Genomic DNA, 13,036 nt, shown 5'->3' on the forward strand with positions numbered 1-13,036 from the left:
TAGTGGAAGTTTGGGAAAATCCTACTGAGTAGTAGGTCGTGGTTTTTTCACCTTTTGAGCCAGGTGTTTTCCACATAAAAATCTCTATGTTCTTTATTTTATGTACTTACTATTCTGCAAATAGTAGTAGTTAGAACACCTAGAAGAACCAGGTTCTTCTATAGAAAAAATTGGGTACCACACAAATCACCCCCCTCTTGTGTGGTATTGACGCTTAAAACATCAATTGGTATCAGAGTGGGTTATCCTTAAAGAGGCTAACACCTTAGAAAAAGATCAAAATGAGTGCACTACCTGGTTACTGGGAAGGGCAATCCACTGCTAGGCCTCCACATTTTAATGGTCAGTACTATTCTTGGTGGAAGAACAGGATGAGGGATCACATCATAGGAGAAAACTATGAACTCTGGGACATAGTCACTGTTGGTCCTCTAGAAACCACAAAGAAGAATGCTGAAGGAGTGGATGTGCCAAAGACAAGAGCTTACTGCACTCCTAAAGATTTGAAGAAATGGGAGAAGAATGCCAAGGCTAATAAATGGCTTGTGTGTGGACCGGGTCTAGACGAGTACAGTAGAATTCAAAGTTGTACCACTGCTAAGGAAATCTGGGACACTTTGCAAGTGGCCCATGAAGGAACACCTCAAGTGACGAGGTTCAGAGAAACACTGTTGTATTCTCAGTATGAGAGTTTCGCAATGAAGGAAGGAGATATCATCCAAGAGATGTATACAAGGTTCACCACACTGACAAATGAACTTAAGTCTCTTGGAAGGTTTATTCTTGAGGAAGAAAAAGTTGAGAAGATTTTGACAAGGGTTCTATGAGTCTCTTGGGAAAGCAAAATCACTACTATTCAGGAATCAAAAAATATTGCTACCCTCAAACTGGATGAACTAATTTGAAACCTCACTGCCTATGAACTGAAAAGGCAAACCATGAAAATGGATGCACCCAAGAAGGAAAGAAATCTGGCTCTAAGAATTGCTGAAGGTTTAGATCTGGAGGATGATGAAATGGCTATGATCACAAGGGATTTCAAAAAGTACCTGATGAGAGGAAAGGGTTCTTCAAGAGGTACAACCTTCAACAAACCAAGGGCTTCTGAGAAACAGACCAATGAGGGTTGCTACAAATGTGGTAAGACTGATCACATGATCAAGAACTGTCCTCAATGGGAAATTGAGTGGAAGAATGAAAGGGTTGAACGAAGGAACAGGTTCAACCAATAAGGAACAAAGGATCAACAAAGGCTATGGTTGCTGCCTAAGGAGAAACATCAGATAAGGACTTAGAAGATGAAGCTGGAGATGAACAAGCAGTTATGGCCATCGGAGAATCAGATGATGAACAAGAGGTAAGTATACTTCATCTCAAAGACAAGATTAAATACCTATCTAAAGAAAGATTGTCTGAGCTATTGCTAAATTTCATTGATGAGTCTGAAATAATTAACAATGAGAAGGAAGATCTGACTAGGGAATGTGTGATCTTAAAAGCCAAGTGCAAAAACCTAGAGTCTAGGGCTAATGAGAGTTAGAGTAAAAATGCTGAGTTGAAGAACCAGGTTCTTGAACTTGACACTAGTATCCTAGAACTTAGGACTGAGAACTTAAAACTAAAAATAGGAACAGGTAAGAAGAAAGCTGACCACACACATCTCACTCTAGAATAAAACATGGGAAAAATGAAAGATGAGTTGTACAAGAAGGATGAACAGATAAAAGTCTTAAAAGAAGATCTAGGGAAGGTAAAACATGAACTAGACAGAACTTGCAAGTGGAATAAGGCTTCTGATGCACTTTCCTGGCTACAAGAACATCATAGTAGCAACAAAAGAGGACTTGGCTATGGAACTCAAGCACCTAAGTGGGATCCTAAAAGCAAGTATCTCACTCTTCCTGAGAACAGAATCTGCACACACTGTGGTAAGACTGGCCATTACAAAAATGAATGTAATGCAAAAGAAAACGCCAGTCAAAAGAACAAAACTTTTGTTCAAGAGAAAAATAGGCTGCCTGGGTGGGCTAAAAGGAATTTAATTTATCCCTTTGCCTATAGAAAGAAACTCAAACTAGTTTGGGTTCCTAAGACTAACCCTTGATTTTGTTTTGCAGGTCCAAGTGAAGAGAAGTAGCCAAGTATGGTATATGAATAGTGGCTGCTCAAAACATATGACTGGAAGAAAGAACCAGTTCCTTTCACTTGAGGATCTAAAGGGAGGTAATGTCTCCTTTAAAATAGGAAGAAAGGTGAGATTATTGGGGTTGGAAAGATATGTAAAACATATTCTCACTCCATTGAGAATGTCTACTTGATAGATGGCCTGAAATACAATCTGATCAGCGTGTCACAACTGTGTGACAAAGGTAACCTTGTAGAATTTACCTTTACTAAATGCTTTGTGATTAACCTTACTAGTGACAAAATTATTTTGTAGGGAAAAAGAGTTAACAATATTTATATTGTAGCTTTGTCTACTCTTTCAGAAAATGAACTCACTTGTCTAAGTGTGTTGGATAATGATCCCCTTCTGTGGCACAAAAGACTTGGTCATGCTAGTCTGAATCAGCTAAACAAATTAGTCTTTAAGGACTTGGTGATAGGGTTGCCTAACATCAAGTTCAAGGAAGACAAAGTTTGTGAGGCTTGTGCAAGGGGGAAGCAGGTAAGATCATCCTTCAAAAGCAATAAAATGGTAAGCACAACCAAGTTATTGGAACTAGTCCATATGGATCTCTGTGGTCCAATGAGAACCATGAGCAGATGTGGAAAGAAATATACAATGTCACTTGTTGATGATTATTCTAGATTTACCTAGGTACCATTTCTAACATCTAAAGATGAAACATTTGACATGTTTACTGCTTTTTTTTAGAAAAACTCAGAAAAAATTAGGAAATCAACTTGCATCCATTAGGTCTGATCATAGAACTGAATTTGAAAATGCTAAGTTTGCTGAATTCTTTAATGAAAATGGTATAGATCATAACTTCTCTGCCCTTAGGACTCCTCAACAAAATGGAGTAGTTGAAAGAAAGAACAAGACTCTTGAATACATGGCTAGGACTATGCTTCTTTCTAGTAAATTGTCCCACCGCTTCTAGGCAGAGGCTGTAAACACTGCATGTTACATTATCAATAGATGCATGACTAGACCTCTTGTAGAGAAGACTCCCTATGAGTTATTTAAAGGTATAAAACCAAATATATCCCATCTTAGGGCATTTGGATGCAAGTTCTTTGTGCACAATAATGAAAAAGACTCCCTAGGTAAGTTTGATCCCCGAGGTGACGAGGGAGTATTCTTAGGATATTCTTCACATAGCAAAGCATATAAAATGTTAAACAAAAAATCTTTGTGTGTAGAAGAAAGTGTGCATGTAGTGTTTGATGAAACTAACATTCTTTTTGAGAGACAAGAACATGAAGATGAAGCCGTTAAATTGGTAAAGGATTTGACTGAAGCCTCAACACAAGTTAAAGTGGCACCAAAAGAAGGAACAAGTGATGGAACATGTTCTTCCATTCAGGGCAACCTGATAGGGGGAACTGATCAAAGAGGAATTGAAACAAACCCCCTAAAAGAACTTGTTCATGACCATGTTCCTCAACAACAAAACATGGGAGAAACATCTAGCAGAAACCAGTTGGTTGTGAAACCTCACAAATATCAAAGTTCTCATCCTATTGAGAACATTATCACTGATCCAACATCTAGAGTCAAAACTAGATCACAATTAAAGAATCTGTGTGCTTTTGATGCCTTTTTATCTCTTATTAACCTAAAAATGTAGTTGAGGCTCTGCAGGATGCAGATTGGGTGAATGAAATGCAAGATGAACTCAATCAGTTTGAGAGAAGTCAAGTTTGGCATCTAGTTCCAAGATCCAAGGACAGATCGGTTATTGGTACAAAATGGGTCTTCAGAAACAAACTTGATGAAGATGGAACAATTACAAGAAACAAGGCAAGACAGGTGGTCCAAGGTAACAACCAAGAGAAGGGCATAGATTATGATGAGACTTTTGCTCCAGTTGCAAGACTATAGGCAATAATACTCCTCATAGCCTTTGCAGCACACATGGAATTCACTCTTCATAAGACGGATGTCAAAAGTGCCTTCCTGAATGGCTACCTAAAATAAGAAGTGTTTGTAAAATAACCTCCAGGGTTTGAGAGCAAGGAATGTCCTTAGCATGTGTACAAATTAGACAAGGCTCTCTATGGACTCAAGCAGGCTCTAAGAGCATGGTATAAACGACTGTCCAAGTTTCTGCTTGGACATGGGTACAAAAGAGGTAGAATTGATAGTACCTTATTCTTAAGGAAAAAAGGTAAAGATCTCCTCGTGGTACAAATATATGTTGATGACATAATCTTTTGGGCCACCACTAATAATCTAAGTAAGGATATTGCAAAATTAATGGGGAGTGATTTTGAAATGAGTATGATGGGTGAGCTTAACTTCTTCTTAGGCTTACAGATCAAACAAAGCCCAAATGGAACCATGATTCATCAATAGAAGTACGCAAAAGATCTAATCAAAAAGTTTAAAATGGAGGAATCAAAGGAAATAGACACCCCCATTGCAACTGCCACAAAATTAGACATTGATGAACTTGGTTCATCAGTTGATCAAAAGTTGTATAGGGGTATGATTGGTTCACTCTTGTATCTAACTGCTAGCAGACCTGACATAGTCTTCAGTGTTGGGCTTTGTGCTCGCTTTAAGGCAAATCCAAAAGAGTCTCACTTGACTGCTGTCAAGAGGATACTAAGATACTTGAAAGGAACCACTGATTTGTGTCTTTGGTATCCCAAAGGTAGTAATTTCAATCTAGTAGGATATGTTGATGCTGATTATGCAGGTTTCCTTGTGGATAGGAAGAGCACCTCAGGTATGGGTCACTTTCTTGGTTCATGTCTTATATCCTGGGCCACTAAAAAACAAAATTCAGTGGCCTTATCCACTGCTGAGGCTGAATATGTTGCTGCTACATCTTGTTGTGCTCAATTGTTATGGATCAAACACCAGCTGGTAGATTTTGGCATTGAAGTTGGTTGCATTCCTATATTCTGTGATAACACTAGTTCTATAAGTATGACAAAGAACCATGTTCATCATAAGAGGACTAAGCACATAGATGTTAGACCCCACTTCTTAAGGGATAACTATGAGAAATGATTGATCTTCATAGAATTCTGTGCTACTAATAAGCAAATTGCTGACATCTTTACTAAAGCACTGAGTAGAGAAAACTTTGAGAGTAATAGGTTGCAATTAGGGATGATTAAGATCACCTAATAGGTCCAGCTCAAAATGCACAATGAAAAAAAAGGAAAAGAAATTTGGCTAGGAATTCTAAACTTGTGTAAATCTCTAGATTAATTCTTACTCATCTTCATACTTTAATTAATATACTCCTGTGACATGTGTTTATATGACTCACTAATCTCTTACAAAATTTTATCTATTATGGCATTTGAGGCATGTTCAAGAGAGTTCTAAATGAAGAACCTGGTTCATCAGTATGGGTTCATATGAAAGCTCAGGTATGTTTTCTATACTCTACACAATTAGAAAGATTAATAATTCAATCATGAGCAAAATTTCTATACTTGTCAAATTCCTAGAAAATTCTATCCATTAGCATTGAATCAGTTCTGTCCATCTAGAACTCTAAACTGTAATATTTGCCTAATATCTAGGAAAGCCAAATAGATCATTCAAAATCTGGAATTCCATGTTGATTAGACTCCTATTTGACCATTGCAAAAGGCTGCCATTACTTATTAAATGTGTAATTCCTTTAAATACATATCTTTTCTATAGCCTTCATCATAACTCCAAACCATCAAAAACTCTTCTTCACTTTCACTTGCCCTCTTCTCCAAAATTCCCAGATTCTATCAAGAAACCAACAATCATGTCTAACCCACAAGAAAATCCTGGAACTCATCCACCACCATCTCCCTCAAATTCATCCTCATCTACTCCACCCAGTGTATCCCCAAAACCTAGATTATGAAGGGTGAAAATGCTTGCTCGAAAGACTGTAGCATATGAGGCTCTGAGGAAGGCTTTAAATGAAAGGTTAAAAGCAAGCCAAGTGAAAGAAAGCCAAGCTCCAAATTCAGATTCTAGCTCTGAGTTTGAATCCTATCAATCCGCAACTGAGGGAGAAGGACATGGGTCTTCTGACTCTGAAAAGATTCAAGAATCTCCTTCGGAGTTAAGTTCATCTGTGATTGAAAACCTAGAGATTAGGTTTGTTCTGGTTGGACCAATTAGAGATGTTGAAGTTCCTGAGAAACGTAGGAGTGGAGGTAAAAAAATTGAAAAAGAAAAAGAGAGAGAGGGTGCATGCGGTGATGAGAGGGGAATTGGGAAAATTATAGTGCATGCCATCTGTGGGGTTGAACATGAAAGGGTAGAAGAGAGTGACATGAAGTCAGGAGGAAGTGGTTCTGGGGAAGCTGTTGAGGGGTTGGTTCATCTAAGCACATGGAGAGATGAACCTGTTTCATCTATTGAAGAGACCCTACCTGATCTACTGAAAAAGGTTGGGGCAAGCTATGACTCAAAGAAATGTATAACTCCCACAACAAAAGCCCCAAATGTTCCTAAGCCTTCCAAGAAAAGAAAGGATTCATCTCCAACACCTACTGCCTCCTCATTGCCAAGGGGTAGAACCATAGAAGCAGGGTGAAATAGAGTGAAGTTGATCTACAAAGGGCCTTAGAAGAAAGTAAGAAAAAGAAAAAGAATAAAGGATTGGGAAAGATTGTAGAATCCTCAGACGATGTTGAGGAAGAGGAGATGGAACTAGTCCATCAAGAAAGGGGTACAACAGTGGAGGTTCCTACACCTAGGCTTAAAATCCCAAGACCTCTTCCAAGAAGCCTTCCTCTGTGCTTGTGGCTGCTGAACACGCACTATCCAACGCGACAAGATCTGCAGTGAAAACCAAACAATCAAAAGTTTCTGATAATGATGACTGGAGCGGAGAAGAAGAAGAAAATGATTCTGAGAAGGAACAGGACAAGCTTGCCATTTTTGGCAGAAGAAATATTTTAAAGGGTAGACTGTTGAAGGACCTAGTGGAACCAGGAATGATGAGATTGGTGGATGCTTTAGATGCTTAGGTATGGAAGGACATGGTCCTTCAGATGGATGGTAGGCTAGCCAAAAATGAGCTGATTGAATTTATTGCCAATGCTGTTGTTAAGGATGGAGTCGTTAGTAGCTTGTTGAAAGGAGTTCAAGTGCAGTTTGATGCAAAGAAACTGGGAGAGATCCTGGACATACCCTCTAAAGGGTTGATGACTATACAAGGCAAAGGTGGCCATGCCTAGACTCCCTCCCTACTACCCTTGAAATAACCAAGAGGTTTTGTGATTCAGAAGAGGTGACTGAAGCCAAGGCTGTGCAGAAAAGTAAAATGAGGCCTAAGCACAAAGTTGTGTTTGAATTTGTTAACAAGTGCTTATTTCCCAGACAGGAGAGAAGACACACTGCTAACAACATGGATCTGGTTCTTATGGAGTGCCTGGAGAGAGGAAAGCAAATCAACTGGCCTGCCTTCATTATCAAACTGCTAGACAAGGTCATAAATGGCTCCAAAGCTCATGCTACTCCATATTGCTTCATTCTGACCACAGTTCTAGACAGGCTAAATGTGCCTCTAAAGAAATGGGAAATGTCTTCGAGCAAGGAACCCTTTGGAATCAAAACTCTTCTTGTCTATGACTATTCAGTCAATGCTATCCCCATTGAACCTCGTTCATCCCAGAAGATACCCATCAATAGCAAAGTTAGGACTCTGGTTCAAGAATGTGCAGCCAAGGATGTTGAAATTGCTAGGCTCAAGGCTCGTGTGGTTGAAGTGGAAACTGAGAGGGATGCTCTCAGAACCGAGCTTGCCAAAGAAAAGGAGAAGAATGATGTAATTCTTCAAAACATGCTGAATCTTCTCCAAACTCAAACCCAACCCTCCAGTTCCTCCAAGCCTTAGGATTCCAAGCTTCTTTCTCCTGAACTTGTTCAGTACCCCCCAGTGACCCAGATTAGGGATTTTTCTATTTTTTGCTCATGGTTTGAATATTTTTCTTTCGTTTTGTGGATTATAGGTTTCAACATATCTCTATCAATGATAACTGTTGTTTCTCTTGTTCAATGATTAATCTATCCTTGATAGTTTAAATATGTTTGTTTGATTACTGATGATTGCACCATGATTGTACTTGTAGTTTCCCTAGTGGCCATGAGTACTTATTAAAATGTGGGTATCACACTTCGTGTGCAACTTTTTGATGATGCCAACAGGGGGAAGAGATATTGTGCTATACATATTCTTAAAATAAGTGATATTTATAACCTAATTAACCTGGTCCTTGATAATAAATGAATTTTCTAAGTTTAGTATTGATGGTTAACCTGGGTTCTCATAAGATTCAAATTAGTAAAAAGCACAAAGTTTGTCATCATCAAAAAGAGAAAATTTGTTAGCCCAAGAATAGGTAAAGTTTTGAAGAATAACAAATGAACTCAGTTATGGACCAGGTCCATCTTGTGAAGCACAGTCATGATCAATATATGCATGTGAGAGGCACGTAAAGGAGATAAGTCCTACTGATCAAGCAACAATATCTCCTGATCAGATCAAAAAGGTTGCATATTAGATAAGGGGAGAAAGTCTCCCTATATGAAGAGAACACGATCCAAGATAAATATAGTGTTAGAGTTTGAGATTATCATAAACTCTTCTACGATAGAAGTTCAGCAATTGAGTCCCGATCAAACTCTGATTACTAATCTATTAAATGACAGGGATTGTTCTCTTTTATAGGTATTGCACATATGCAGAAGTGAAACAAAATTGAGAGAAAAAACAAGGCGATTTTACAAGAAATTTATGTGTGATTTGAGTGTGCACTTCTAAAGATACTTGAACAATATAGAAGAACCAGTTCCATTGTGTTTATTTTTTACTCTAGTTCAATTGTAGTAGGTAGTTTAAAGTTGTACCTTTCAGCTTTCATAGAAGTAATTGTATTAGGTACCTAGAGTGTTCAAGTTATAGCTAACTTGAAGTTGTTGCAACAGTTGAGGCTGTGTGCCACAACGGGATTAGAGTTAATCCTTAGGTTTACAAAGAGTTTTTGTAAATGCTGTTTTGGCTTAGTGATTTTAGTGGAAGTTTGGGAAAATCCTACTGAGTAGTAGGTCGTGGTTTTTTTTACCTTTTGAGCCAGGTGTTTTCCACATAAAAATATTTGTGTTCTTTATTTTATGTACTTATTATTTCGCAAACATTAGTAGTTAGAACACCTAGGAGAAAAAAGTTCTTCTATAGCAAAAATTGGGTACCACACAAATCACCCCCTCTCGTGTAGTATTGACGCTGAAAACATCATGTTTCCTGCAGACCTTCCGGTCATGCCACCGGGCACGGATGTTGATTTTGGTATTGACCTGGTGCTGGGCACTCAGTCCATTTCTATTCCACCGCATCATATGGCACCGGCGGAGTTGAAGAAATTAAAGGAGCAGCTTCAGGAGCTCCTTGAAAAGGGGTTCATTCGGCCTAGTGTGTCACCTTGGGGTGCGTAGGTTCTATTTGTGAAGAAGAATGATGACACTATGAGAATGTGCATTGATTATAGGCAATTGAACAAGGTAGCAATTAAGAACAAGTATCCTTTTCCTCGCATTGATGATTTATTAGACCAGCTTTAGGGAGCGAGAGTGTTCTCCAAGATTGATCTCCATTCAGGTTATCACCAGTTGAAGATCAGGGACTCAGATATTTCTAAGACAACTTTTAGGACCCGATATGGTCATTATGAGTTCTTGGTGATGTCTTTTGGGCTGACCAATGCCCCAGCAGCGTTCATGCATCTGATGAACAGTGTGTTCCGGCCTTATCTCGATTCATTTGTCATAGTCTTAATTTATGATATTCTGGTGTATTCACGTAGTCAGGAGGAACACGTAGAGCATTTGAGAGTTGTGTTGCAGAGATTGACGGAGGAGAAGCTTTATGCAAAATTCTCCTAGTGTGAGTTTTGTCTTAGTTAAGTCGCTTTCTTGGGGCATGTGGTGTCTATCAAGGGTATTCAGGTTGATCTGAAGAAGATAGAGGCGGTTCAGAGTTGGCCCAAACCGTCCTCAGCCACAGAGATTCGCAACTTTCTTGGTTTGGCAGGCTATTATCGTCGGTTTGTTCAGGGGTTCTCATCTATCGCATCGCCCTTGACCAATTTGACTTAGAAGGGTGCTTCATTTGTATGGTCGAACGAGTGTGAGGAGAGCTTTCGGAAGCTCAAGATAGCTTTGACCACAACTCCAGTGTTAGTTTTGCCTTCAGCTTCAGGTTCATATACCGTGTATTGTGATGCTTCGAGAGTTAGCATTGGTTGTGTATTGATGCAGGGGTAGAATTATTGCTTATGCTTCTCGTCATTTGAAGCCCTATGAGAAGAACTACCCGTTCATGATTTGGAGTGTGCTGCCATAGTTCATGCGTTGAAGATTTAGAGATATTACTTGTATGGTGTGTCTTGTGAGGTGTTTACTGATCATCGTAGCCTCCAACACTTGTTCAAATAGAAGGATCTCAATTTTAGATAGCGGAGGTGGTTGGAGTTGGTTAAGGATTATTATATCACTATATTGTACCATCCGAGAAAGGCCAATGTGGTGTCCGATGCTTTAAGCCGAAAGGCGGTGAGTATGGGGAGTCTGGTATATATTCCAGTTGGGGAGAGACCTCTTGTAGTTGATGTTCAGGCCTTGGCCAATCAGTTCGTAAGGTTAGATATTTCAGAGCCCAATCCGGTATTGACTTGTGTGGTTTCTCGGTCTTCCTTATATGATTGCATCAGAGAGCCAGTATGATGATCCGCATTTGCTTGTCCTTAAGGACAGAGTTTAGCATGATGATTCCAGAGATATGACCATTGGTGATGATGGGGTGTTGAGGATGCAGGGCCGGATTTGTGTGTCCAATGTGGATGGTCTTCATGAGTTGATTCTGGAAGAGGCCCATAGCTCACGGTATTCTATTCATCGGGAGTCGCGAAGATGTATCAGGATTTAAGGCAGCACAATTAGTGGTAGAGAATGAAAAAGACATCGTGGGATTTGCAGCTCGGTATCTCAATTGTCAGCATGTGAAATATGAGCATCAGAGACCGGGCGCCTTCCTTTACAGATGGATAATCCCGAGTGGAAGTGGGAAAGGATCACTATGGACTTTGTTGTTGGACTTCCACGGACTTTGAGGAAGTTCGATGCTATTTGGGTGATTGTAGATCACCTGACCAAGTCCGCGCACTTCATTCTGGTGTGTACTACCTATTCTTCAGAGCGAATGGCAGAGATCTATATCTTGGTGTCCCAGTTTCTATCATTTGAGATACGGGCACTCAGTTTAATTCACAGTTTTGGAGGTCTATGCAGTGAAAGTTGGGTACTCAAGTTGGGTTGAGCACAACGTTTCACCCTAAGATGGACGGGCAGTCCGAGCGTACTATTTAGATATTAGAGGACATGTTGCATATTTGTGTCATAGATTTCGGAGGGTCATGGGATCAGTTTCTACCGCTTGCAAAGTTTGCTTATAACAATAGCTACCACTCGAGTATTCAGATGGCTCCATATAAGGCTTTGTATGGGAGGAGGTGTAAATCTTTAGTTTGTTGGTTCGAGCCTGGTGAGGCTAGTCTATTGGGGACAGACACGGTGCGGGATGCTTTAGAAAAGGTGAAGGTAATTCAGGAGAGGCTTCGTACAGCGCAGTCGAGACAAAAGAGTTATGTTCATAGGAAGGTTCGAGATGTGTCCTACATGGTTGGTGAGAAGGTCCTGTTGAAGGTTTCACCTATGAAGGGTGTTATGAGATTTGGCAAGAAAGGGAAATTGAGTCCTCGGTTCATTGGGCCTTTGGAAGTGCTTCAGAGGATTGGGGAGGTGGCTTATGAGCTTGCTTTACCATCCATCTTGTCGAGTGTGCATCCGGTATTTCATGTTTCTATGTTACGGAAGTATATTGGGGATCCGTCTTATGTTTGGGATTTCAGCACGGTTCAGTTGGATAATGATTTGACTTATGATGTGGAGCAAGCAACTATTTTGGGTCGTCAGGTTCGAAAATTGTGGTCAAAGGATATATCTTCAGTGAAAGTGCAGTGGAGAGGTCGACCCATAGAGGAGGCTAATTGGGAGACCGAGCGGGAGATGCGTAGCAGATATTCTCACTTGTTTGAGGCTTCAGGTATGTTTCTTAATTCGTTCACGGACGAACGCTTGTTTAAGTTAGGGAGGATGTGACGACCCAGCCAGTTGTCCCATGAGTTACCACCCCGTTTTCCTCTTTTCTACTTTTTTATGATTTGTTATCTGTGTTTTGTGGTATCGGGTTGGTCGGATCGAATCCGAAATAATTTTGGTAAGGTTTGAGACACTTAGTCTCTTTTGAGGAAGCTTGAGTTGGAAAAGTCAACTAGACATTGACTTATGTGCAAGAGGGATCGGATGTGAGTTCCGAGGGTTCAGTTAGCTTCGGGAGGTGATTTGTGACTTAGGAGCATGATCAAAATGAATTTTGGAGGGCCGTAGTAGATTTAGGCTTGAATTGACGAAGTTGATATTTTGGCGATTTCCGGTTGTTAGGCGAGATTTTGATATAGAGGTCGGAATGGAATTCCAGGGGTTGCAGTAGCTCTGTTGTTTCATTTGGGATGTGTGTGCAAATTTCAGGTTATTCGGATGTGGTTTGGTTGGGTTTTTGATCAAAAGCGGAATTCAGAAGATTTTAGAAAAACATTTGGCTTGAATCCGATGTGTTTTTGTTGATTTGATGTTGTTTGAGGTGTTTTAGAGATTGGTACGAGTTTGAATAAGGTATTGGGTTATGTTTGTGCTTTTGGTTGAGGTCCCGGGGGCCTCGGGGTGATTTTGGATGGTTGACGGGAAGTTTGAGGAATGTTTGCAGCTGCTGAATTTTTGCTGCTTCTGGTATTTCCGCAC

The 13,036-nt window shown here is 39.9% G+C and overlaps 1 protein-coding gene across 1 annotated transcript; it reads left to right on the forward strand.

The window, feature by feature from the left end:
• The first annotated feature begins 281 nt into the window (after window positions 1-281).
• Window positions 282-827, forward strand: LOC138880916 (uncharacterized). The gene has a single exon (XM_070161101.1). It carries the CDS (start codon window positions 282-284, stop codon window positions 825-827), a length of 546 nt encoding a protein of 181 aa, XP_070017202.1.
• Window positions 828-13,036: the final 12,209 nt, after the last annotated feature.

This window comes from Nicotiana sylvestris, chromosome 11 (genome assembly GCF_000393655.2).
Source record: "Nicotiana sylvestris chromosome 11, ASM39365v2, whole genome shotgun sequence".
Classification (NCBI taxonomy): domain Eukaryota; kingdom Viridiplantae; phylum Streptophyta; class Magnoliopsida; order Solanales; family Solanaceae; genus Nicotiana; species Nicotiana sylvestris.